This window comes from Hyla sarda, chromosome 10, assembly GCF_029499605.1.
Source record: "Hyla sarda isolate aHylSar1 chromosome 10, aHylSar1.hap1, whole genome shotgun sequence".
Classification (NCBI taxonomy): domain Eukaryota; kingdom Metazoa; phylum Chordata; class Amphibia; order Anura; family Hylidae; genus Hyla; species Hyla sarda.
In genome coordinates this window covers 118453852-118480120 of record NC_079198.1, presented here as the reverse complement: position 1 = coordinate 118480120, position 26269 = coordinate 118453852, and the positions used below count along the sequence as shown (strand labels likewise).

Below are 26269 nucleotides of genomic sequence, written 5' to 3'. Positions count from 1 at the left end.
CCGGAGCTCCTGTTCCCCCCGCCTCCACTCATGTTTTCGCCTGGTGTACTGGTGACAGAATAAAGAGTTGAATTCCTGGTGAGTGCGATCCTTCTTCTTTGTTTATGCATGAACTCTCTTCTTCTTGTATATGGAGACGCACCGCTACAGGCAACCCTCTAGCTAGCCCCGCAGCCCCTTTGGATGCTATAAGTGCCAGTAGCCCGTTATTCTGGTAGTGCCGGATCCATGTTCTTCTCACATTGAATATACTAGCTAGAGCTGTGAACCTTTTTGTTTGAAGCCAAACATGGAACATTGAGTTACAGCCCAAAACATGAGAAAATAGCATGAGAACTGTATAAAGGTACAAAGGCATGTAAAACAAGACATTTATTAGATGACAGCCATATGTACATGTTGTTATTGTTACGAAAGTGAAGGGGGAGATTGTGGTCTTAATGGAGGATGGTGTGTGTCTCAAATATTGTTGGATTCAATATACCATAAGTGGTGTTATGCTACAGTTTCAATTTACCACTATACATTTTTGGTGTGTGTGTGTGGAGGGGGGGGGGGGGATGTGCTTATACCTGGGTATCGGCTTCCATATCATATATGACCATCGCTGTTCTAACTTTCCAACATGCTCTGTATTTCAGCCATAAGCACTAATCTTGGAGACAGCAGATTTATATATAAAATAAAAAGTTTTAGCAAAGTTTCACTTCCAGGTTTTATTTTTGTTCTGACCGCTCCAATAAGAAGTTCCTTATGAGATATAATGTCATATAAAACATATTTCTCTGAGAAAAAAAAGAATGGAAGAGAGACAGCACGGGGAGGCTTTGATGCAGTTTGGCAATCAGTTCAATGAAGACACTTTAAGAGCTGAAGAGTTCTAAGGTTCCGTCACAACAGATGCTGCTCAGTAGAGGAGAAGGTTCTGACAGCGATATCTGGCAACCTGCCACAGATAAGTCTCATTTGAGCAAAAAAGTTTTGACAGGAAAAACACAAAGTGAATTTTTACTCTTGAATATAATTTTATTTTAATTTTATTTAATTTTTTTCACAGAGATGTCTTTAGGGAGTTCAAAAATTAAAACTTAAAATTTTTTAAAATAAAAAAATATATATAATGCTTTCAATTGCCCTATTCTTACCCATAACTTTTTTTTTATAATTTTTTTTTCTACAGAGCTGTGGAAGGGCAATTTTTTGGGGTTGTGATATGTAGATTAAAAAATTTTTTTTTTTTTAGTTTTTAAGTCTGTAGATATGACTTTCTAATCAACGTAAAAATTTTTTTTACTGATATGTGACCAATTTTTTTTTGTTATATTTTAATAGTTTAGGATATTTTGCATGTGGCGATACCAAAGATGTTCGCTTATTTTCTTTGTGTTTTTTTTTGCATTTTATTTGACAAATATAAAAAGGGAGTGTTTATATTTTTTGGGGAAAGGGGGGTGATTGGGTAATTTTTTATTTTTATAAACAACGTTTTTTTTTTTTTACACTTTTGTAGTTTCCATGGGAGGCCTCCATAAGCAATCAGTAGATTGCTTATACATATGACTGAAATACATATGGATTGAGTTGATCTGTGAAATCTGCACTCTACTTGTACAACCTGCGTGTGGTAGACTGTGTGAGCAGAGTCTGAACGACAGACCTTCTGAAGGCCTCCGGCTGCAATAACAATTGACCTGTCAAGTCACCCTCTAGATGCTGTGATCACTATTGATCATGACAGCTAAAGCAGTGATTCCTAAACAGTGTGCCTCCAGCTGCTGCAAAACTACAACTACCAACATGCCTGGGCAAGCTGAAAGTTGTAGTATTTGCAACAGCTGAAGGCAAACTGATTGGGAAACACTGATCTAAGGGGGTAAACTGGCACCTGCCAAATATGGAGTGGGCTCAGCTTGTGACTGCCTATACAACATAATATGCAGTTACCACCCATGCAACATAAAAACATTTATGGGGGGTCATTATTGGGTTAAAGGGGTTTTCCAATAAAAATAGATCTTACAATAATTCTTGGCCTCACTCCTTAACCAAACTGGAATATTTGGGACAGGGAGGATACCAATGTGGGCGTAGGGGAATTTCTTTCCCTGTTATGGGAATATAACAATCCATGCTCTGATAAGGGTGGTCCTGCTTCCTTCCTTAATGCCCGTATTGTCTCAGGCTTGATGAAAGCTTGATGTTGATAGTTTATTATTTGTTTGTCCCAAAATCAGATAAGAAAGGCTTGATGATAACAAATACTTATGTGTCCCAATGCATTTCAACTGCAAAGCATCTTCAGGGGACTAGGCATGCTATAAGATGTGGAAATTCAAGTAGACATAATGATGATTGGACCTACATTGGGCGACATTGTCAGATTACATTAAATGTGCAAAGGCTGGTCATTAATAGTGACTAGCTGAATCTGCCTGGTTTTATTAGACCTCCCCATTTCCCTATGCCCCCCCCCCCACCCTGAAATGGCCAATAGCCATAGTGCCATCACCCAGTATTAAGCCAATGGTTATGTCCACCTTATGGATCCACTACAGTGGTCACACATGTTCCGTTCACCTGCAATCTCCTGGTCTCAGTCCAGGAAGTTTTGGGAATAACTCTCCACTACTCATGCAAGCCAGCAGGAATATGGTAAAGCACTAGCATGTCACATTACCGACCAAGCCTTTAAATATGCCAAAGAGATCCAGATGGGCATACTACTTTAAGAGCCACTCAAATAGTTTTCCTGTAATGGAAGTTACGCTTATTGATCTGTAATTACCTTTAACTTAAAAAAATTGTTCCAAAAACTAAAATACTAAACTAAATTAACAAAAAAAGGAATTCTGGAAATAATGTAAACAAAGTTGGAAAATGAAACAACATGTAACCCATCTGTGCGAGCAGGAACTTTCTATTAAGTTCCCTATGTTTTACCGCGTAATGAGTCTTCTGGGCACCACCATGCACCCCTGAGGATACCACTGTAGTCTCTGAGGCAATTAAAAACACAATTTAATCATGTCAATCACATGGTAGCATAGTTATTTATTCAACATCACACATACTAACTCCAACTTGTGCTTTTTTACCCCCAACCTCCATAATAAAGACACATTGGGCATGATTCCTGTCAAACCAGCAGCCATGGTTGTGGAGGTGAGTCTCTGAGTTCACAACATTTCTACAGTATCCTGCCTTGTTAGGGATATTTGGTTGATATTAGCCACACATCTTATTTTATACTGATACAGCAGAGCTGAGTTTGTCATTTGGCATAAAGTTCTTTTATTAATAATCTATCATTTCCATAGGACTACCAGCAAACAGTCTAAGTTATCTAAATAAAAGGTGCCAAAAAACAGACGAGTCAGCAGTGTTAAGCGATTTGTGCAACTCCCATTACCATTAATAGGAGTTGTGTAAATAGTGAAGCCCCGCGAGTTACTCTGCTTATGTAACTCTGGGATTTATGTAAACAGTGTAGCTTCCAGACATCACTTAGCCATCTCCAATTAATGTTCACACATTGTGTTTTTTGGCTCTTTTATTGTAGCTATTAAAAAAAAATAATCGGTTTTTGCCAAAATACATTTTTTATACAAATTGTTTAAAATTGCTTAAATGTTAAAAAATATTCAATTTCAGCTGTTATTTACACCCAAATTGTCTGAAAGTAAAGGACATGCTCCATTGCTAACAATGAAACACGTTATTAATGGAAAATGTGTGAACATGGCTTAAATTGACAAATTTATCTCTGCTAAACCTGCCCTGTTAAAATTATTTGACTATGATTTGATTTTTTTTAAATTTAACTATGCTACAGGGGCTGTAAAATTAGTGTATTTCAAAATATAATGTCTGTACCTGTGTTTCATGGTGGCCTTGTAATCCTTGATTCCTGTGATTTTTGCCCCAATGTTTATTTTTAACAGCATACAAAATTACTCTCAGGTTTCCCCAGGTTGCAGTGCGACCCGAGACATTACATCACTAGTCAGGTGATGACAGGGAGCCTGTCTGCTTCAATGGGTTGAACGACCGCTGGGTGGAAGGGAGATCATCCTGCCAAATTTATTGTTTTGCAACAACTGGAGGCACCCCGGTTAGACTAGAGCCCTGTATCCAGTGCAGTTTAGCAGCCCCCCAAAAATATTGCATGTAGGTATTTCCAACAATTACACATTATCACATGTATTGTTAGACATAACGTAAAGTAGATTCAACATAAAACTCTACATATTCGTAAAAGCAGCGTAAACGTCGCAGATGGCTCTTGCTCCCGCTTGGTTCCACTTGACTGCTTTACACTTATTAGGTCGTATTTGGAACTGAATTAACTTTTTTTCTCTTTTGCAGGCGTTGTAATTAAAAGTCTATTCTATTTGCATTTTAGAGGGATATTATTTCACCATTGTAGAACCGAGGACCTCGCTGCCACGCTTTAACGCTTCCAGTCAATAAAATGAATGACACAAACAACAGAAGAGATCATTCGGAGTTTCATCAAGATTGTATTGAAGAAATGAGAGAGACAATGGCTGAATAACAATGTGTAGTAAGTGAGGATTTGGCTTTGATTAAAACCAGTGCATAATGGGGCGCAAGTAACAAAATAGGGGCACAATTTTCGCAAGATGGGTAAGCTGCCCTTAAAGAGGTACTCTACTGGCCAGCATGGAACTAATAAATCGATATACTGCAATCATTTCTGCCCATAATTCACTTCTCCATAGCCAGAGGATGGTGTATCAACTAGTAGATGAAAAAGGTTTTATTTGGCACTAGACACCACATGTAACATAGTAACATAGTTCATAAGGTTGAAAAAAGACCATCAAGTCCAACCTATAACCCTAATAAGTCCCTATTGAGTTGATGTGTTATCTGACTTACCATTTCAGTGGGAAACCTAGACTCATAATTCATATACACTGTACACTATTATAAGCCCTGACCACATCTCTTAAAGGGGTACTCCACTGGCCAGCGTGGAAGTAAATGTTCCTAAAGCTGTTTTTCGCGCTGTGGGGGTCTGCCACGCCCCCTCGTGACATCACGGCCATGCCCCCTCAGTGCAAGTCTATGGGAGGGGGCGGGACGCCCCCTCCCATAGACTCGCATTGAGGGGGCGTGGCTGTGACATCACAATGGGCGGGGCCAACAATCACAATGCGGGAACAGCCTTCGGAACATTTACTTCCATGCCAAATAAAACCTTATTCATCCACTAGTAGATACGCCATCGTCTGGCTATGGAGAAGTGAGTTATTGGCAGAAATGATAGCAGTATATCTATTTATTACTTGGTGGGAGGGAATGAAGCCCATTGAAAGTACAGATATATTCTCACAACTAGTCATTGTGCATGGACATTATTTTTGGTCCACAATACACACCTCAATATGCCCTATGTGAGGCACCATGTTCTTGATGTTCTTGGTTTTAAGGGAGGATACTTAGGTTACAAGGTTTGTGATGACAATATCAGACCCCTAACAGGGATAGACATCTGTCTGACCTTACCTTGGGACATATTGCTTGCCATGTTTTCCACTGCGTTCCTTTGCAGGACTGGTTTTTAGGTTGGTCTCTGTCATCTTGGTGTCACAGTGGTTTTTCCCACCTTGGCCACTGATGATCCTTTGACAGCTGAATGTAAAACCCCATGGCAGAGAGCGTTAGTGTGTTTTCTCACCATTTCTTTAGCCCAGTGAGGAGTGCATGTCTATATCAGGGTGTGAATGTCATGGGTCAGAATTATGGTGACCATGGGGGAGATTTATCAAAACCTGTCTAGAGGTAAAGTTGCTGAGTTGCGTATAGCAACCAATCAGATCGCTTCTTTCCTTTTTGAAAGGCCTCTGAAAAAGTTCAAAGGAAAAGAGATAATGGATGCGGATGCAAAGATTGCAGCCTAAACGTAAAGTTACTGCAGGGTGTGAGCAGCTGGTGCCAGTGTGGAGACTAGTTCCTTAAGGACGAGGGGCCAAAGTGCCAGGCCTCCAGCTAAGAAAGCAAATAAGTAGCCCAGGTATCAGCAACATCTCAATGTAACCAGGCCATGTGTCCCAACTAGAAAACCACAAGCGCGTTGTGCTTTTTAGCAAGTACCGTATTTTTCGCCGTATAAGACGCACTTTTTCTTTCCCAAAACTGCGGGGAAAAAGTCGGTGCGTCTTATACGGTGAATACACCCCTATCGCGGCGGTCCCTGCGGCCATCAACGGCCGGGACCCGCGGCTAATACAGGACATCACCGATCGCGGTGATGCCCTGTATTAACCCTTCAGACGCGGCGATCAAAGCTGACCGCCGCGTCTGAAGGGAAAGTAACACTAACCCGGCTGTTCAGTCGGGCTGTTCGGGACCGCCGCGATTTCACTGCGGCGGTCCCGAACAGCCCGACTGAATAGCCGGGTTAGTGCTTACAGGACACCGGGGGGGACCTTACCTGCCTCCTCGGTGTCTTCTCCGTTCAGGGATCCCCTGTATGGCCGGCGCTCTCCTTCCTCGTCATCACGTCGTCGCGTACGTGCGTCGGCGTGCGTAACGACGTGATGGCGGCGACGGAGAGCGAGGATACCTGGCCGGCAGCAGAGACGTTCCGGAGCGACGGGGACACGGCGACAGCGATGGAGCGACATCCAGGGTAGCGGTGACGGGTCCGGAGCGGCGGGGACACGTGAGTATTACCATCTCCTGCAGTGGTCTTCAATCTGTGGACCTCCAGATGTTGCAAAACTACAACTCCCAGCATGCCCGGACAGCCAACGGCTGTCCGGGCATGCTGGGAGTTGTAGTTTTGCAACATCTGGAGGTCCGCAGGTTGAAGACCACTATTGGGTTCAAAATCTTTAATTTTTTAGATTTTGCACCTAAAAATAGGGTGCGTCTTATACGCCGGTGCGTCCTATAGGACGAAAAATACGGTAAATTTGGACTTGTTCCTGCACATTTCTCAGGTTTATCTTTCTTCTGTCAAGTTGCTTGTCGTGTCCTACTTGCGAGTAGGGTGATGTCCCACAAACCCCTCGCCTTGTTTCTCACCCTCGAACTATCAGTGTGCTTAACTATAGGTTAGTTTCACACAAGCAGGTTACATGCATATTTTTGCAACAGTGTTGTGAACACAAGTCCTGTCCTGACTGCTGGTCTGATGACCCAGACTGATAACTGTTAGTTCAGGTCATCAGAAATACGGTCATGCGAGGACTTGCACTCTTAATAGTTGGAGTAAAGTGAGAAGTGGATCCATGAGGAAGGAGAAGTATAAGCTCTCCCTTTATATTTCCCATTCCTTTTGAATACGCTTCTAGCTTTGGCTCAAATACTGCAGTGGCAGTTATCCAAAAAGTGCCAGAAATATACCTGTGTGGAAACCCAGCCTGACATTGGTGTAAATGGGACTTCTACCGACCCATTCACACTGTGGAATTCCCGCTGCAAAAAGTTCTGCCGCACAAATTGATTCGCTGAATAATTGAGCGTGTTCATTTTTTCGGCGGAAAACCGCAAGCAGAGTCCTTTTGTTTAAAGCGCAAGTGACATCACATTTGCCCAATATATTGCACTACCACTGCAAAAAAATATAGAGATACCTTTGTAATACAATAGTGCCATTCCATGGTGACCCATTGCTTATTCTGCATGCTACCAATTTATTGGTGCGCTAGGGGAGGTCGCCCAGACCACTTCTGTCTCTTCCTGTAGCTTCACCGGACCACCTTTTAACAGTGATGTGAAGCCCTGAGACAGTCCCACTGAGGCACAGAGCATGCGAAAGATCTCCCATCGGCCTTAACTCCACACCACTGCTGAGAGGCGGCTCAGACTTGGTGGTCCGGCAGGGCTACAGGTGGAGATTTGAGTGGTCTAGGCATCTGCCCCAAGGCACCAAGAAACTGTTAGGATACTGAATAAACTATGGGTCCCCATTGCGCAGCACATATACATTACAACAGTATTGCTATATCTTTTCGCAGTGGCGGTGCACTACATGTGCAAATGTGATGTCACTTTTCCTTTATGCAGTGATTATTTCCATGGCAATTTGCAAATGGAAATAGGCTCCGATTTCGCATAATTTCTTATCCATTTACCATGGAGCAGAAGGGTGTAAGTCCCCCCAAGACATTTTCCTTAATTCCGTAGTGTGAACATACCCTAAGGATGTGGTCTTCTCTAAGTGGGATTTGTGTTTTGGAGAGGTTTTACTGAAATAATCTTTCTGTTAATTCTCAGATTCAAGGGATAAAATGTTTAGAAAGAACCAAACTATGATCAAAGATTTCATCCTCCTGGGATTTACCGGAGCTCCTGTTCAGCAGCATTTACTCTTTGCCGTGTTCTTCCTCATCTATATTACCACAATGATGGGTAACATATCCATAGTCGTTGCCTACAGGCTTACTCCGTCTCTTCACACACCGATGTACTTTTTTCTTGCCAATTTATCATTCCTGGAGATATGTTACATTTCTGCCACCGTGCCCAAAATGTTGTCAAACTTCCTATCAGTCCACAAGACCATCCCGATCTCCGGCTGTGCCATACAGATGTATTGTTTTATACTTTTGGGTGGAACGGAGTGCTACCTGCTAGCAGTGATGGCGTATGATCGCTATAACGCTATATGTCACCCTCTTTTATATGGGACCATTATGAATAAAAGAAGATGTGTACAGCTGGTAACTATCTCTTGGATGGGTGGCGCTGTTAACTCTTTAATACATACACTGCTCACTTTTAACTTGTCCTTCTGTGGAAACAATAAGATCAATCATTTCTTCTGTGACATCCCACCTATAATGCAGTTGGCCTGCACAGCCACCAAGACAAATGAGATTGTCCTCCTGGTGGCATGCGGTTGTGTCATTGTCAGCTCCTTCCTATTAACCCTCACCTCCTACACACACATCATCACAACCGTTCTGAATATAAAGTCCACATCGGGAAGGAAGAAAGCGTTCTCCACCTGCACCTCTCACCTCATAGTCGTCACTTTGTTTTATGGTTCTGCTATTTTTATGTATTTTAGGCCTAAATCCAGTTACACAATGGATCAAGACAGGGTAATATCTACTCTATATGCTTTTATCGCTCCATTGCTCAATCCCTTCATCTACAGCCTCAGGAACAGTGATGTTAAGGCAGCTGTAAAAAAGATAGTATTTCATGTAGTTGTGGGTGTAAAATATTAAGGGGCTCCTACAGGATCATACAAGGTCTGCTTGTCATTCAAAAACATCAACCCTCTTGTCTATGTTCTACTGCAGTGGTCTCCAACCTAGTCCTCAAGGCCTATCAATTGTTACGCCGAGCGCTCCAGGTCCCTGCTCCTCCCCGGAGCGCTTGCGGCGGGGATCGCTGCACTGACATTGCCGGCGGGGATGCGATTCGCATAGCGGGACGCGCCCGCTCGTGAATCGTATCCCAAGTCACTCACCTGTCCCGGGCCCCCGGCTGTCATGTCCTGGCGCACGCGGCTCCGCTCCTTAGGGTGCGCGCGCGCCAGCTCTCTGAGATTTAAAGGGCCAGTGCACCAATGATTGGTGCCTGGCCCAATCAGCCTAATTAGCTTCCACCTGCTCCCTGGCTATATTACCTCACTTCCCCTGCACTTCCTTGCCGGATCTTGTTGCCCTTGTGCCAGAGAAAGCCTTTCCTTGAGTGTTCCTAGCCTGTGTTTCAGACCTCCTGCCGTTGCCCCTGACTACGATCCTTGCTGCCTGCCCTGACCTTCTGCTACGTCCGACCTTGCTCTTGCTTATCCCTTGTACCATGCCTATCTCAGCAGTCAGAGAGGTTGAGCCGTTGCCGGTGGATACGACCTGGTTGCTACCGCCGCTGCAAGACCATCCCGCTTTGCGGCGGGCTCTGGTGAAAACCAGTAGCAACTTAGAACCGGTCCACCGACACGGTCCACGCCCATCCCTCTCTGACACAGAGGATCCACCTCCAGCCAGCCGAATCGTGACATCAATATTCCTTTTTTTTATCCAGTTACTCCATTGGAATAAAATAGGGATGGTTGGTGTGCCTTAAGGACTGGGTTGGGGACCCGTGGTGTACTTTATGTCTGGTTTTGTACCTCAAGCCTCATTTATTTGAATTGCAATGAGCTGCAATGCCAGACACTGTCTTTTGACAAGAGAGGTGCTGTTTGTGAGAAACAAACATAGCTTGAGAAGGTGCTTAATCTAAAGCTATTCATACACATGGGAATGTGATCGATCACGATGAGGTCGATCAGTCATCCATGGGATTGTTTGTACGAACAATCCCACCCGCAACATGAAAGACCTAACTGGCAGATCACTGTAATTTATTATTAAATAATCACAATAAGATTTGTTCAAAGTGTCAAAAATTACAAGGTACAAAAAAGTCCCAGTGCATTTCCCCAGTTATAATAAAGGGTTCATAAGGGGACTCTAAGAGGGATAAGTGAAAAGGCACGAGTTAACAAAAAGAAGCTAAGGGACAAGACCAGATTCATGACCATGTCGGTCGTTGCAAACCATCGTTCTCGTATAATTTACAAAATATGTTCAGCCAAAGTTGCAAAATTCTGCCATTTTGGCTAATCTTTAGTTCATGTATGCTTAGGAATATATGTTAGGGAACTGATTTGCGTGTAATTTACCTGTCATGAAAGGGGGGCAGGGAGCAGGAAGTTAGTGAGCCCCAACTGTCCCCACAATCACTGTCCCTCCTATTTTTATTTTTTTTATAATCTTTTTTCATTAATCCTTGCATAACTTTACAGAATCTTAATGCAATAAACATATTCAACATACTTTTCACCATACATAAAACATTGAATATTTAAATATACAATTCTACAAAAGTATATTATTAGGGGCTTTCAAAAAGACTATCTTGATGGCCCGAGGGCTATTCCAAATCTCACTCTTCTTGATAAAATGTTTTTTAGTTGGCGCTATCCTGTCCTATTGACCATCCACTCTAAACGATGAGGACGGACCCTATACTGCGCTAAAGTGCATGGGCGTAAGAGTCAAAAAAACAAACCAAACTGTAAATATCAGGAAACAAGTCAGGAACATAACAGGAATACTACGAAGCTACAAACAGATATACCAGGCATGATATAGCATAATAACAAACAGTTTCAAAAACCGGGATCAAGATTAAAGGGGTACTCCCCTGGAAAACATTTTTTTTTGTTTGTTTTTTAAATCAACTGGTGCCAAAAAGTCAAACAGATTTGTAAATTACTTCTATTAAAAAAATCTTAATCCTTCCTGTACTTATTAGCTATTGTATGCTCCACAGGAAGTTCTTTTCTTTTTGAATTTCCTTTCTGTCTGACCACAGTGCTCTCTGCTGACACCTCTGTCCATTTTAGGAACTGTCCAAAGTAGGAGCAAATCCCAATAGCAAACCTATCCTGCTCTGTACAGTTCCTAAAATGGACAGAGGTATCAGCAGAGAGCACTGTGGTCAGACAGAAAGGAAAAAAAAAAAAAAAAAAAAGAACTTCCTGTGGAGCATACAACAGCTGATAAGTACAGGAAGGATTAAGATTTTTTAATACAAGTAATTTACAAATCTATTTGACTTTATGGCAACAGTTGATTTAAAACAAATGTTTTCCAGGGGAGTACCCCTTTAACTGCAGAAATGATAATGTGAACAAGACTAGATATGAGGATAAGTATACAGCAGACAAAACCAGGAGATGCAGGTGATTAACTGGTTAATTGAATGTCAGAACACTAAACGGGTCAGGAAATCAAGAGCACTGTTCACACTGGACTCCAAACAAGGAACACACTAGACATCCCACTCCAATCATGGAGGGACATCAATACTAAAGCCTAATAGGCTCCTGAGCTAGTGGGCACACTCTACAGTGGGAACAGGATACTAGCCTAGGAGGAAACAAAAATCCTAAATACAAGCAGACACAGGTACAGCCACAAGTCTAACTCACTCCTAGATAGACGGATTAGCACAAGGATCAGAATAGGATTCTATCCTAGGACATCCAGGATCTAACAAGGGTCAAAACAGGACTGAAAAAAACGCACAGTGTGAATGCGGACTCAGGAAACACAAAGCAGAACGAACAATACAAGAATACTAAAACCCAACAAAGATACTAAAACAAGGCAAGCTAAAAATCTATATATCAGACAGGACAGATTACCCTGGCTAAAACTCAGGAAACATGTGCTCAGACAGACAAAGTACATAGAGAAACTTAGTCAGAGTAACAGGTGAAATTACCAGCCCCGAACAGAACCTGTAGAAGCCTTATATACACTCACAGTGCTGAATGGCTAAAGGTTAACTCTTCCCAAACCAGGGAGAAAAACCACAGAAAAGCAGAAAAATGCAAAATACAAATATTAATGGACATTATGATACCGAATGAACATGTTCATTCTTCAAGCGGAATCCGCTAGCAGAAATCAATAGAAGTCAATGGTTAAAAAAAAATCCGCCCGACATCGTTTTCGCGCGGAATTTGTGCGGAATTCGAGCAGAATTTGCTCCACTTCTTTCTCCCCCCATTTCCGCGTGCAATTCTGCGCAAATTCCACGCATTTTTGCGCGAAAAGAAATGTCTTTTTTCCGCACATAAATTTTTCAGCGTGAATTCCTCTTGATTTGCTCAGTGTGAACGCACCCTTAACATTATAACCTGCCGAACTGACCTCCTGGATTTTTTGGAATGTTGATTCTAGCATGTATATGCATTTTTGTTAGATTTTTTTTTATTGTGAGCTATTGTTTTTACGTAATGTTTGACATCTCTTTCTGTTCACATGGAGATAATCTGTATTTTTTGTTCTCACCACTAGATGATGCTACAATAACACAAAGCAGCAGAAAGGTTGAGTAACGTCAGCGTGCGTCTGCTTGTACACTGGCACCTGCCGAGTCCATGAACAATGGGGGAGATTTATCAAACCTTGTGCCGAGGAGAAGAGAAGCAGTTATCCATAACAACCAAAGTGCAGCTTTCATTTAAAAAAAAAAGTTTTGGAAAAACGAAAGTTGGAAACTGGTTGCTATGGGCAACTGCTCCACTTCTCCTCTGCACAAGGTTTGATATATCTCCCCCAATATTTATATATAAAAGTATACAGCAAAGTGAAAAGTCAATGAACGTTCTCCACCTCCATTGGTTTCTTTTTTTTCTTTGTTGATTAATTTCTTAATATATATACAGTGGTCCCTCAACATACAATGGTAATCCGTTCCAAATGGACCATCGTTTGTTGAAACCATCGCATGTTGAGGGATCTGTGCAATGTAAAGTATAGGACAGTGGTCTACAACCTGCAGACCTCCAGATGTTGCAAAACTACAACCCCCAGCATGCCCGGACAGCCAACGGCTGTCCGGGCATGCTGGGAGTTGTAGTTTTGCAACATCTGGAGGTCCGCAGGTTGAAGACCACTGGTATAGGAAGTTATATTCACGTGTCCCCGCCGCTCTGGACCGTCACCGCTGCCCTGGATGTCGCCTTCCATCGCTGTCGCCGCGTCCTCGGGGTGTCCCCGACGCTCCGGCACGGCCTCTGCTTCCCCGGCATCCTCGCTCTCCGTCGCCGCCATCACGTCGCTACGCACGCCGCTCCTATTGGATGATGGGACGGCATGCGCAGCGACGTGATGACGACGATGGAGAGCGCCGACAATGCAGGGAATCCCGAAGAGGACGCGCCGGAGCCCCGAGGACAGGTAAGTGATCGTCAGCGGACCACACGGGGCACCGTAAACGGCTATCCGGTGGCAGCTGAAGCAGTCTGTGCTGCCGGATAGCCGTTTATGCGATGGCCCCGACATACAAAAGCATCGTATCTTGATGTTACCTTCAACAGGCGATGTCCTCTGAGAGGCCACCGCATGTTGAAATTATCGTATGTCGGGGCCATCGTAGGTCGGGGGGTCACTGTATTCACATCATCCCCCCTCATGATGGCACAATGTAAGGAGGATGCCCTCACATCATTGTAGGGACAGGAAACATCACACCTCCGCATCACACGTCAGTGCTTTCCTACAGATATGGGACAGAGAGGCCGCACGTGCAATGCTTGGAAGAGAACAAAGTTATTAGTGGGAAGTCTATCAAGGCCTCTGTGGCTTCCTTCCTTCCCAGTAACACTGTGCCAGCACCCCTTGGCACAGGGCCCCCTTCCAAAAGAAAGCCAAACCTTTAACCCCATAGAGGGGTAATATGGAGGTTTGCTGCAGGAGCTTCCCTCTGGGCAGTTGAAGATCAAATAGAGTTGCCAGGACATGCGTGTCCCTCTTGACCTGAGACACAATGAGGGATGAGGTGTGTCAAAGATGACAGGACACATACCGGAGGTGACGCAGGGCAGGGGGCATACAGATCTTGAAACAGGAAGAGGCCTCTGCTCTCCATATGAAATTTTTTTTTTATTTATGTTGCAAATCTATGAACTTTCGGTACATTTTATGATCACCTTAGTTTCAGGCTGCAGAGATTTAAACATCCTGCTACATAACCAATGTCATGGTAAAGTATGATTTAACTGTTTGGCAGGGAGGAGCAGAGAATTGTGTAGGATACAGACTCTGTTAACCGCTACTCATGACACAATGAATATTGAACAGGTAGTCCAAACTAAGACCATTCAGGATGAGACATTTTTAGGACTTAGGCTAAGTTTCCACTTGGTTTTTATTTCTGGCAGTTTTTGGATATCTGCCACTGCAGTTTTTGAGCCAAAGTCAGAAGTGTATTCAAAAGGAATAGGATATATAAAGGAAGGACTTATACTTCTCCTCCCTTATGGATCCACTTCTGACTTTGGCTCCAAAACTGCAGAGGCAGTTTTCCAAAAACTGCCAGAAAAAAACAACAAGTGGAAACTTAGCCTAAGAACCAAAAAGAAATGTGTATCTCCAGCTAAATTCTAACCTTATAGAACATTTTATATACTTGAGAATACAAAAAAAAAAAAAAAGTTTAAATATAGACCTCTCTTTGATGAGGAAGACTTAAACCTTTCGGTAGAAATTCTAAAAATAGATATCCAGGTAGCTAAAGTGGTAAAACCTAATACTATTCCATTTGCCAATTCATCTCAGTTACGGGATCCGATTGATCATAAGGCTGATGTCCTGCTTAATAGATATTGGAAAATATCTGCTTATATCCTAAAAACTCCCTTCGGTCGAACCACCCACGATCAGACACTTATCTCCTATGCTGCAGATAGGGGATAAATTGTCTACTTGAAGCAACCATTGAGAGGTGTTATGGAGCTTACTGTATACGACGTCACCTTACAGGCTGTAAAAGCAGTCTTCTCTGTTCCTCCTCCACGCTCTCCTCTTGTCACCACCCTCCCCTCTTGTCAGCACCTGGTATTACTGCTCATGAGATTTATGACTCTATGACTATTAGATAAGACAGCAATGAGCCTGTTCTGAAGGAAACTACAGCGGCTGAGGACAGCATCCTGCTGCCTTATCTAATAAGTCATAAATCTGATAAGCAGTAATACCACACCACTAGTCAGGTTCTGACAAGGGGAGAGACGGGTCAGAGTAGACTGCTTTCACAGCCTGTGATGCAACGTCACAGTTTACAAAGGATACAGCATAGCGTATATGAAAGATCTCTGCAGTATGACTAATAACATTACATAAGTAAATTGCTTAATTGTACTTTTTTACACCATATACAAGTTTTTTCTGTCACCGGACAACCCCTTTAAAATATTAAACTCAATGACAACAGTGGTGCATAAGGCAGAGATCCCCATTTGATGTTTTTGATATCCTAGCCCAAGGTTTACAAACTAGTGGACCTCCAACTCCCAGCCTTTGGCTTTTCAGGCATGCTGGGAGTTGTAGTTTTGCAACAGCTGGAGGCATACTGGTCAGAAAACACTGTTCTAACCCCTTCAGGTGCTAGGCATAGTACATTTTGTCACTTTCACCAATCTGCGGGCATCATGTTATAGAGCAGAATGAGCTGAGCGTATTGAAATGTAGGTGGTGCTAATCTTTGAACACATGGTTATGTCAGGCAATCAGTGTCTCATGATGTGACTTCCCCATGGATGGAAAATCTATGTGGTGGGTCTCCAGTAGTTGACACAATCATGTGTTGGCTCAGGGACTAATATTATCATGTACAATTGACAAACAGGTAGGACTGGGGACTTTATATTTCCCAGAGGTATTCTGAGTTACAACACTTATTCCCTATCCACAGGCAGGGCCACCATCAGGGCAGTACTGCAGTCAGGGGCCCGGACCAAGTGCACTATGTACCGGGGCCCGGAGGCTCTGTCACCATCCTCCTGCACTCCACAGATAAATGGGCCTGTCCCCTCCCCCTACCCTGCATGGTCTCTGGAGGCCTACCTGCTTAGAAGCTCAGGGTTCAGCACAGGCATGAAGACCTACCCAAGCCCTGTCCTCTCTCCTGGGCCCCTCTCCTCTCTCCTGGGCCCCTCTTCTCTCTCCTGGGCCCCTCTCCTCTCTCCTGGACTCCTCTCCTCTCTCCTGGGCCCCTCTCCTCTCTCTCTCCTGGGCCCCTCTCCTCTCTCTCCTGGGCCCCTCTCCTCTCTCCTGGGCCCCTCTCCTCTCTCTTCTGGGCCCCTCTCCTATCTCTCCTGGGCCCCTCTCCTCTCTCCTGGGCCCCTCTCCTCTCTCCTGGGCCCCTCTCCTCTCTCTCCTGGGCCCCTCTCCTCTCTCCTAGGCCCCTCTCCTGGGCCCCGCTCCTCTCTCTTGGGCCCCTCTCCTCTCTCCTGGGCCCCTCTCCTCTCTCTCCTGGGCCCCTCTCCTCTCTCCTGGGCCCCTCTCCTCTCTCTCCTGGGCCCCTCTCCTCTCTCCTGGGCCCCTCTCCTGGGCCCCTCTCCTCTCTCCTGGGCCCCTCTCCTCTCTCTCCTGGGCCCCTTTCCTCTCTCTCCTGGGCCCCTCTCCTGGGCCCCTCTCCTCTCTCTCCTGGGCCCCTCTCCTCTCTCTCCTGGGCCCCTCTCCTCTCTCCTGGGCCCCTCTCCTGGGCCGATCTCCTCTCTCCTGGGCCCCTCTCCTCTCTCCTGGGCCCCTCTCCTCTCTCCCCACGGCCCTTTTCCTCTCTCCTGGGCCCCTCTCCTCTCTCTCCTAGGCCCTTCTCCTCTCTCCTGGGCCCTTCTCCTCTCTCCTGGGCTCCTCTCCTCTCTCCTGGGCTCCTCTCTCTCCTGGGCTCCTCTCCTCTCTCTCCTGGACTCCTCTCTCCTGGGCCCCTCTCCTCTCTCTCCTGGGCCCCTCTCCTCTCTCTCCTGGGCCCCTCTCTTCTCTCTCCTGGGCCCCTCTCCTCTCTCTCCTGGACCCCTCTCTTCTCTCTCCTGGGCCCCTCTCCTCTCTCTCCTGGGCCCCTCTCCTCTCTCCTGGGCCCCTCTTCTCTCTCCTGGGCCCCTCTCCTGGGCCCCTCTCCTCTCTCCTGGGCCCATCTCCTGGGCCCCTCTCCTCTCTCTCCTGGGCCTCTCTCCTCTCTCTCCTGGGCTCCTCTCCTCTCTCCTGGGCCCATCTCCTGGGCCCCTCTCCTCTCTCTCCTGGGCCTCTCTCCTCTCTCTCCTGGGCTCCTCTCCTCTCTCCTGGGCTCGTCTCCTCTCTCCTGGGCCCCTCCCCCACCCCTCAATAATATCCCCGACCTCCTGCTGTATACAGCTCGGCAGTCGGGGAATAAGAGATAAGAGGGGCCGCAGGGTTCCCAGTGATAGCAGAAGTGAAGCTGGAGGCTATACAAGAAGTGGACCCCCTGGAGCTGCCTAATCTTGCCTTAAAGTAAGTGTGTTCATGTAGCTACTTGTGTGTATGTCTGTTTGTGTGTGTTTGTAATTGTTTACATGTAAAGTGCAGGTGTCTGTATGTGTACAATGTATATGTGTAATTATGTGTGTATCTACTGTGTGGGGCACTATATGGGTATATGGGGACTATATTCAGGAGACTGGGAAAGCTGAGTGACAGGCAGTACACAGTACAGTGCTCATACTGCTTCCCCAGCTTCATGTGTACTGCCTGTCACCCAGCTTCCCCAGCCTTCTGAAGGGAACATCTGTCTGGTGAAGCATCTAGATTGTAAAGGAGACATGGAGGGAAGTAACAGATGACACAATAGTACTCTGCCATTGGTCCTGGTGCAGCCCGTGTAGATATTCCCTTTAGGAGACTGGTAAAGCTGAGTGACAAGCAGTTTATAAAGTTGGGGGAGCACAGTGTACTGTCAGTCACCCAGCTTTCCCAGTCTCCTGAAGACCCAGAAGTGATGGTCTCCTTTGTCTTCCCTCTCCTTGTCGCTGAGTATGGCAGCTGTGTTGTCTCCCTGCCTCCACTTTCATCTCCCCTCACACTAACTCTGCGACACCACCTCTTACCATGCTGCTCAGCGCATAACTTCCAAACGGGTGGAGATATTTCGATAATACTTGGTCACATGTTACTTATATGTCCACTTAAAATATAGGATAGTTAATTTAACCCTTAACTACCCCCATTTGTGAGGGTCGGGGTTTTTGTTTAAAGTCCCATTCAAATCAAGGGGAAATGTATATTCCCACATAACTTCCGTACGGCTGGAGATATTTCAACAATACCTGGTACACATATTACTTAAATGTCATATAAAAAGATATGATAGTTAAATTAACCCTTACCTACACCTTTACATAAAAGATGTGTTTTTGTTTCAAGTCCCATAGAAGTATATGGGACTTCCAGTACCTTACTCCACAAGCTCCACTCTGCATCTCCTGGTGAATGTGTCAATCCAGCTTACAAGCCACACCCCATCTCACAAAGACACGCCCACATTTTAAGACCCACCCCTTTTAATATCTACCCTTTTTGTGCATCGGTCTGGCTTGCAAATCACGCCCAGTTCCACAAAGCCACATCCCCTTGTATTTTCAGCTTACAATATCTTCATCCCATATCAGTCCCACCTGAGGACAGGATATGAGGATGGGATGTAAGGGCGGTATATGAGGTCCAGATATGAAGACGGGATGTGAGGACGGGATCTGAGGTCGGGATATGAGGTTGGGATGTGAGGTCGGGATATGAGGTTGGGATATGAGGACGGGATATGAGGTTGAGATAGGAGGAAAATGAGGTCGACATAGGAGGTCGGAATATGAGGATGGGATATGAGGTTGAGATATGAGGACGGAATATGAGGACGGGATAGGAGGCGGGATAGGAGGTCGAGATATGAGGATGGATATGAGGTCGAGATATAGGAGGTTGGGATAGGAGGTCGGGATTGGAGGTCGAGATATGAGATCGGGATATGAGGACAGGATATGAGGTCGAGATAGGAGGTCGGGATATGAGGATGGGATAGAAGGACGGCATATGAGGTCGAGATATGAGGACGGGATAGGAGGTCAGGATATGAGGAAAGGATATGAGGTTTAGATATGAGGATGGGATATGGGGTTGGGATATGACAACAATATATGAGGACGGAATATGAAGTCAAAAGCTTCCTCCTTTGTTGATATTTCTCCCCAACATGGATTAGGAAGGTAAAATCGGGCAACGTCGGGTACTCAGCTAGTATATAGTCTTGGATATACCATATATATATATATATATATATATATATATATATATACAGGCACGTATATATATGGATTATATACAGTCATGGCCGTAAATGTTGGTACCCCTGAAATTTTTCAAGAAAATTAAGTATTTCTCACAGAAAAGGATTGCAGTAACACATGTTTTGCTATACACATGTTTATTCCCTTTGTGTTTATTGAAACTAAACCAAAAAAGGATGGAAAAAAAGCAAATTGGACATAATGTCACCAAACTCCAAAATGGGCTGGACAAAGTTATTGGCACCCGTTCAAAATTGTGGAAAAATAAGATTGTTTCTAGCATGTGATGCTCCTTTAAACTCACCTGGGGCAAGAAACAAGTTTGGGCAATATAAAAATCACACCTGAAAGCAGATAAAAAGGAGAGAAGTTCACTTAGTCTTTGCATTGTGTGTCTGTGTGTGCCACACTAAGCATGGAAAACAGAAAGAGGAGAAGAGAACTGTCTGAGGACTTGAGAAACAAAATTGTGGAAAAATGTCAACAATCTCAAGGTTACAAGTCCATCTCCAGAGATCTAGATTTGCCTTTGTCCACAGTGCACAACATTATCAAGAAGTTTGCAACCCATGACACTGTAGCTAATCTCCCTGGGAGTGGACAGAAGAGAAAAACTTATGAAAGGTGTCAACGCAGGATAGTCTGGATGGTTGATAAGCAGCCCCAAACAAGTTCCAAAGATATTCAAGCTGTCCCACAGGCTCAGGGAGCACCAGTGTCAGCGCGAACTATCCATCGACATTTAAATGAAATGGAACGCTATGGCAGGAGACCCAGGAGGACCCCACTGCTGACACAGAGACATAAAAAAGCAAGACTACATTTTGACAAAAAAGAACTTGAATAAGCCAAAATCCTTCTGGGAAACTGTCTTGTGGACAGATGAGACCAAGATAGAGCTTTTTGGTAAAGCGCATCATTCTACTGTTTACCGAAAATAGAATGAGGCCTACAAAGAAAAGAACACAGGACCTACAGTGAAATATGGTGAAGGTCAATGATGTTTTGGGGGTGTTTTGCTGCCTCTGGCACTGGGGGCCTTAAATGTGTACAAGGCATCTTGAAATCTGAGGATTACCCACGGATTTTGGGTCGCACTGTACAGCCCAGTGTCAGAAAGCTGGGTTTGCGTCCGAGATCTGGGGTCTTCCAGTAGGACAATGACCCCAAACATTACCCAGAAATGGATGGCAACAAAGCGCTGGAGAGTTCTGAAGTGGCAGCAATGAGTCCAGATCTAAATCCCATTGATCACCTATGGAGAGATCTTAAAATTGCTGTTGGGAAAATGCGCCTTCCAATAAGAGAGACCTGGAGCAGTTTGCAAAGGAAGAGTGGTCCAAAATTCCGGCTGAGAGGTGTAAGAAGCTTATTGATGGTTATCGGAAGCCACTGATTTCAGTTATTTTTTCCAAGGGTTGTGCAACTAAATATTAAGTTAAGGGTGCCAATAATTTTGTCCTGCCCAATTTTGGAGTTTGGTGACATTATGTCCAATTTGCTTTTTTTCCTCCCTTTTTTGGTTTAGTTCCAATACACACAAAGGGAATAAACGTGTATAGCAAAACATGTGTTACTGCAATCCTTCTCTGTGAGAAACACTTCATTGTCTTGAAAAATTTCATGGGTACCAACATTTACGGCCATGACTGTATATAATCCATATTTAAATGTGCCTGTATGTATATATATATATATATATATATATATATATATATATATATATGGTATATCCAAGAGTTGTTAGGGAAAAGTCCTGCAATTTTTTCCGGGATATAAAATTTTAGCTTTATTGTAGATTCATAGTGCAAGACACCATTGCTGGACTTTTCCCTATGAGGCTTTGTTCACACATAGCGTTTCGACTGAAAACTCTTTTGTTCCTTTGTTCTAACGATCAGTGGGTTCTCAGCAGCCAGACCCCCACTGTCAAAGATTGAATAAAAGTTGATGAAAATACTTTTTTCTCCATTTAAATGCCAAAATCTGGCCATATTTTGACTTGTAATGCTGCACATATGGGATTCTGCTGCACTGTGCAGATGGCAGAATTTCTGCGGCAGATGTTTCTGGTACAAAATTCCTGATTCCAGCATCTGCAAAAACATTGAACATCTTCCATGTTTTTGCAAGGAAATGTATTGCCGCATTTCCGAGCCGTTCTAGCGGCTGCTGGTTGGTCATATGTGCGAAATGTCCGCCCAATGCAGACATTCTGTACATTTTTTTGCTTGTGTGAACCCAGCCTAAGGGGGGCCCAGACGCTATGGCTGTATGGGGCCCCGAAATTTCTGATTGCAGCCCTGTCCACTGGGATCTCTGGGGCCCCCTGCTGTCTCAAAAAGGGGATCCCTCTGTGATCTCAAATGGGGGCCCGGAGTCTTTGATTTGAATCTGAATTTGAAGTGGCAACTGTGTACAGTGACCCCCCAGACCTACGATGGCCCCGACATATGATAATTTCAACATGCGATGGCCTCTCAGAGGACATCACAGGTTGAAGGCAGCATCAACATACGATGCTTTTGTATGTCGGGGCCATCGCATAAACGCCTATCCGGCAGCGCAGACTGCTTCAGCTGCCACCGGATAGCCGTTTACAGTGCCCCGTGTGGTCCGCTGACGATCACTTACCTGTCCTCGGGGCTCCGGCGCGTCCTCTTCGGGATCCCCTGCATCGTCGGCGCTCTCCATCATCATCATCACGTCGCTGCGCACGACGTCCCATCATCCAATAGGAGCGGCGTGCGTAGCGACGTGATGGCAGCGACGGAGAGCGCAGATGCCGAGGAAGCAGAGGCCTTGCCGGAGCGTCGGGGACACCTCGGGGACGCGGCGACATCGATGGAAGGCGACATCCAGGGCAGCGGTGACGAGCGGTGACGGTCCGGAGCGGCGGGGACACGTGAGTACAACCTCCAATACCAGTGGTCTTCAACCGGCAGACCTTCAGATGTTGCAAACCTACAACTCCCAGCATGCCCGGACAGCCGTTGGCTGTCCGGGCATGCTGGGTGTTGTAGTTTTGCAACATCTGGAGGTCCGCAGGTTGTAGACCACTGTCCTATACTTTACATTGCACAGATCCCTCAACATACGATGGTTTCAACAAACGATGGTCCGTTTGGAACGGATTACCATGGTATGTTGAGGGACCACTGTATATCGTCCATTAATCAGTCAGAGATAGAAGAGTACAGCACCTGGCTATCTCCGGCAGCCCCATTGACATTGAATGGAGCCGAGGCGAGCATGCTCTATTCAAATCAAGGACTCTACTTAAGATCGAATCTCCGCAGTCCCAGTAGTTGGTCCCCCACAATTTCCCACTGAATACCCCTTTAACTGCAATCACGTACATAATGCACCAAATAGGACCAACAGAGCCATCTACTTTGAGTTTGTTCCCCCTGTGTTACGGTGGGTTTTCTCCCAACTCTAGGAAACATACAGGTCATTATCAAGTCAGTCAATAACAACCTGCAGAAGAAACACAAGGAGAATATTTTCATCTTGTTTTCCGCAAGAAAGGAATTGCTAAAAATAAATAGCTATAATGTACCGGAGACAGCTTAATCAGGCGTTGGTCAATGAATGGCTTTGATAATAAAAGCTCTGCCCGGGCTTCTGGGACGGCGAATAATTGAACATTTTATTAAAAGAAGATGGATCAATACGCAGTTTTTATGCAGTTCTGCCGGATGGAATATTTCCTTTTTCGCTTTAGAATATGGAAAGGTTAAATGCGAGCTCTTTAATCTCCAGGCTAATGGCCAATCGCTTGCTAAGATGACTGTAGAAAAAAGAAAACATGTTTCCCATCCTATAGTTTATGGACCTGTATCCTTATGTTGTAGATGCAGGCGGCCTCCCCGGCTGGCCGGTTTCCATGCAGGCAGCCAAGCATTTTCAGAATGACATCACCGCTATGTGCCAGGCTGAGTAGGCATTTTCTCCTGCGCCTCCTGAATGTAATCCCTGCTACACGGAAACTAGTCATTCTTTATTGATCCTACTTATTTTCTCTTAAGACCATAGTGTTTTTGCACGTAGGGTTAAAGGGGTACTACCGTGGAAATCTTTTATTTTTTTTAAATTTTTTTCTTTTAATCAACTGGTGCCAGAAATTTAAACAGATTTGTAAATTACTTCTATTAAAAAAATCTTAATCCTTCCAGTACTTTTTAGGGGCTGTATACTAAAGAGAAATCCAAAAAAAAGAAATGCATTTCCTCCGATGTCATGACCACAGTGCTCGCTGCTGACCTCTGCTGTCCATTTTAGGAACTGTCCAGAGAAGGAGAAAATCCCCGTAGCAAACATATGCTGCTCTGGACAGTTCCTAAAATGGACAGCAGAGGTCAGCAGAGAGCACTGTGGTCATGACATCAGAGGAAATGCATTTCTTTTTTTTTTTTTTTTCGCTTTAGTATACAGCCCCTAAAAAGTACTGGAAGGATTAAAATTTTTTAATAGAAGTGATTTACAAATCTGTTTAACTTTCTGGCACCAGTTGATTTAAAAAAAAAAAAAAAAGTTTTCCACGGAAATACTTATATAAAAAAAAAATCTTAATCCTTCCAGTACTTTTTAGTGGCTGTATACTACAGAGGAAATGTTTATCTTTTTGGATTTCTCTTATGTCACGACCACAGTGCTCTCTGCTGACCTCTGCTGTTCATTTTAGGAACTGTCCAGAGCAGGAGAAAATCCATATAGCAAACATATACAGCTGTAGTATATAGCCCCTAAAAAGTACTAGAAGGATTAAGATTTTTTTAATAGAAGTAATTTACAAATCTGTTTAACTTTCTGGCACCAGTTAATGGAAAAAAAAAAACGTTTTCCACGCTAGTACCCCTTTAAATTGGCGAGCCAGGCGGGATAAATTGGCGAGCCAGGCAGGATAACTCCTATTGCATTATAATAAAATATAGACTCTTAGCTGCTATGTTGCAGCAGGGGTATTGTTACGCCTAGCGCTCCGGGTCCCCGCTCCTCCCCGGAGCGCGTACGGCGTCTCTCTCTCCGCAGCGCCCCGGTCGGTCCCGCTGACCGGGAGCGCTGCCCTGTCATGGCCGTTGGGGATGCGATTCGCACAGCGGGACGCGCCCGCTCGCGAATCGCATCCCAGGTCACTTACCCGTTCCCGTCTCCTGCTGTCATGTGCTGGCGCGCGCGGCTCCGCTCTCTAGGGCGCGCGCGCGCCAGCTCCCTGAGATTTAAAGGGCCAGTGCACCAATGATTGGTGCCTGGCCCAATTAGCTTATTGTGTTCACCTGTGCACTTCCCTATATCTAGTCACTTCCCTTGCACTCCCTTGCCGGATCTTGTTGCCTTAGTGCCTAGTGAAAGCGTTCCCTAGTCTGTTCCTAGTCCGTGTTCCTGACCTCCTGCCGTTGCCCCTGACTACGATCCTTGCCGCCTGCCCCCGACCTTCTGCTACGTCCGACCTTGCTTCTGCCTACTCCATTGTACCGCGCCTATCTTCAGCATCTTCAGCAGCCAGAGAGGTAAGCCGTTGCTAGTGGATACGACCTGGTCACTACCGCCGCAGCAAGACCATCCCGCTTTGCGGCGGGCTCTGGTGAAAACCTGTAGTGGCTTAGAACCGGTCCACTAGCGCGGTCCTCGCCATCCCTCTCTGGCACAGGGGATCCACTACCTGCCAGCCGGCATCGTGACAGTAGATCCGGCCATGGATCCCGCTGAAGTTCCTCTGTCAGTGGTCGCTGACCTCACCACGGTGGCCGCCCAGCAAGCCCGACTGATCGCCCTTCTAACCCGTCAGCTGTCGGAAATGTCCACCATTTCGCACCAACTTCAGTCGCAACTTCTCCAGCAATCTTCTCCTCCGCCAGCTCCTGCACCTCCTCCGCAGCGAGTGGCCACTCCTAGCCTCTGCCTGTCCTTGCCGGACAAATTTGATGGGGACTCTAAGTATTGCCGTGGCTTTCTTTCGCAATGTTCCCAGCACTTGGAGATGATGTCGGACCAGTTTCCTACTGAGAGGTCTATGGTGGCTTTCGTAGTCAGCCTTCTGTCTGGAAAAGCCCTGTCATGGGCCGCACCGCTCTGGGACCGCAATGACCCCGTCACTGCCTCTGTACACTCCTTCTTCTCGGAAATTCGAAGTGTCTTTGAGGAACCTGCCCGAGCTTCTTCAGCCGAGATTGCCCTGCTGAACCTGGCCCAGGGTGTTTCTTCCGTTGGCGAGTACGCCATTCAGTTCCGTGCTCTTGCTTACGAGTTGTCCTGGAATAGTGAGGTTCTCTGCGCGACCTTTAAAAAAGGCCTATCCAGCAACATTAAAGATGTTCTGGCCGCACGAGAGACTCCTGCTGACCTACATGAACTCATTCATCTTGCCACTCGCATTGACATGCGTTCTTCCGGATGGCGTCTGGAGCTTCGCCTGGATATGGACTTTGTTCGCACGAAGCGTTTTTTCTCCCCGGCTCCTCTCTCCTCTGGTCCTCTGCAATCTGTTCCTGTGCTTCCCGCCGCGGAGGCTATGCAAGTTGACCGGTCTCGCTTGACACCTCAAGAGAGGACACGATGCCGTATGGAGAACCTCTGCCTGTACTGTGCTAGTACCGAACACTTCCTAAGAGATTGTCCTGTCCGTCCTCCCCGCCAGGAAAG

General features: G+C 45.3%; 1 protein-coding gene across 1 annotated transcript; it reads left to right on the top strand.

Moving 5' to 3' along the window:
- The first annotated feature begins 8264 nt into the window (after nt 1-8264).
- Nucleotides 8265-10238, top strand: LOC130293239 (olfactory receptor 5V1-like). The gene is made up of 2 exons (XM_056541741.1): nt 8265-9164; nt 10191-10238. The coding sequence occupies exons 1-2, from the start codon at nt 8265-8267 to the stop codon at nt 10236-10238; spliced, it is 948 nt and encodes a 315-aa protein (XP_056397716.1).
- The last annotated feature ends 16031 nt before the right edge of the window (nt 10239-26269 follow it).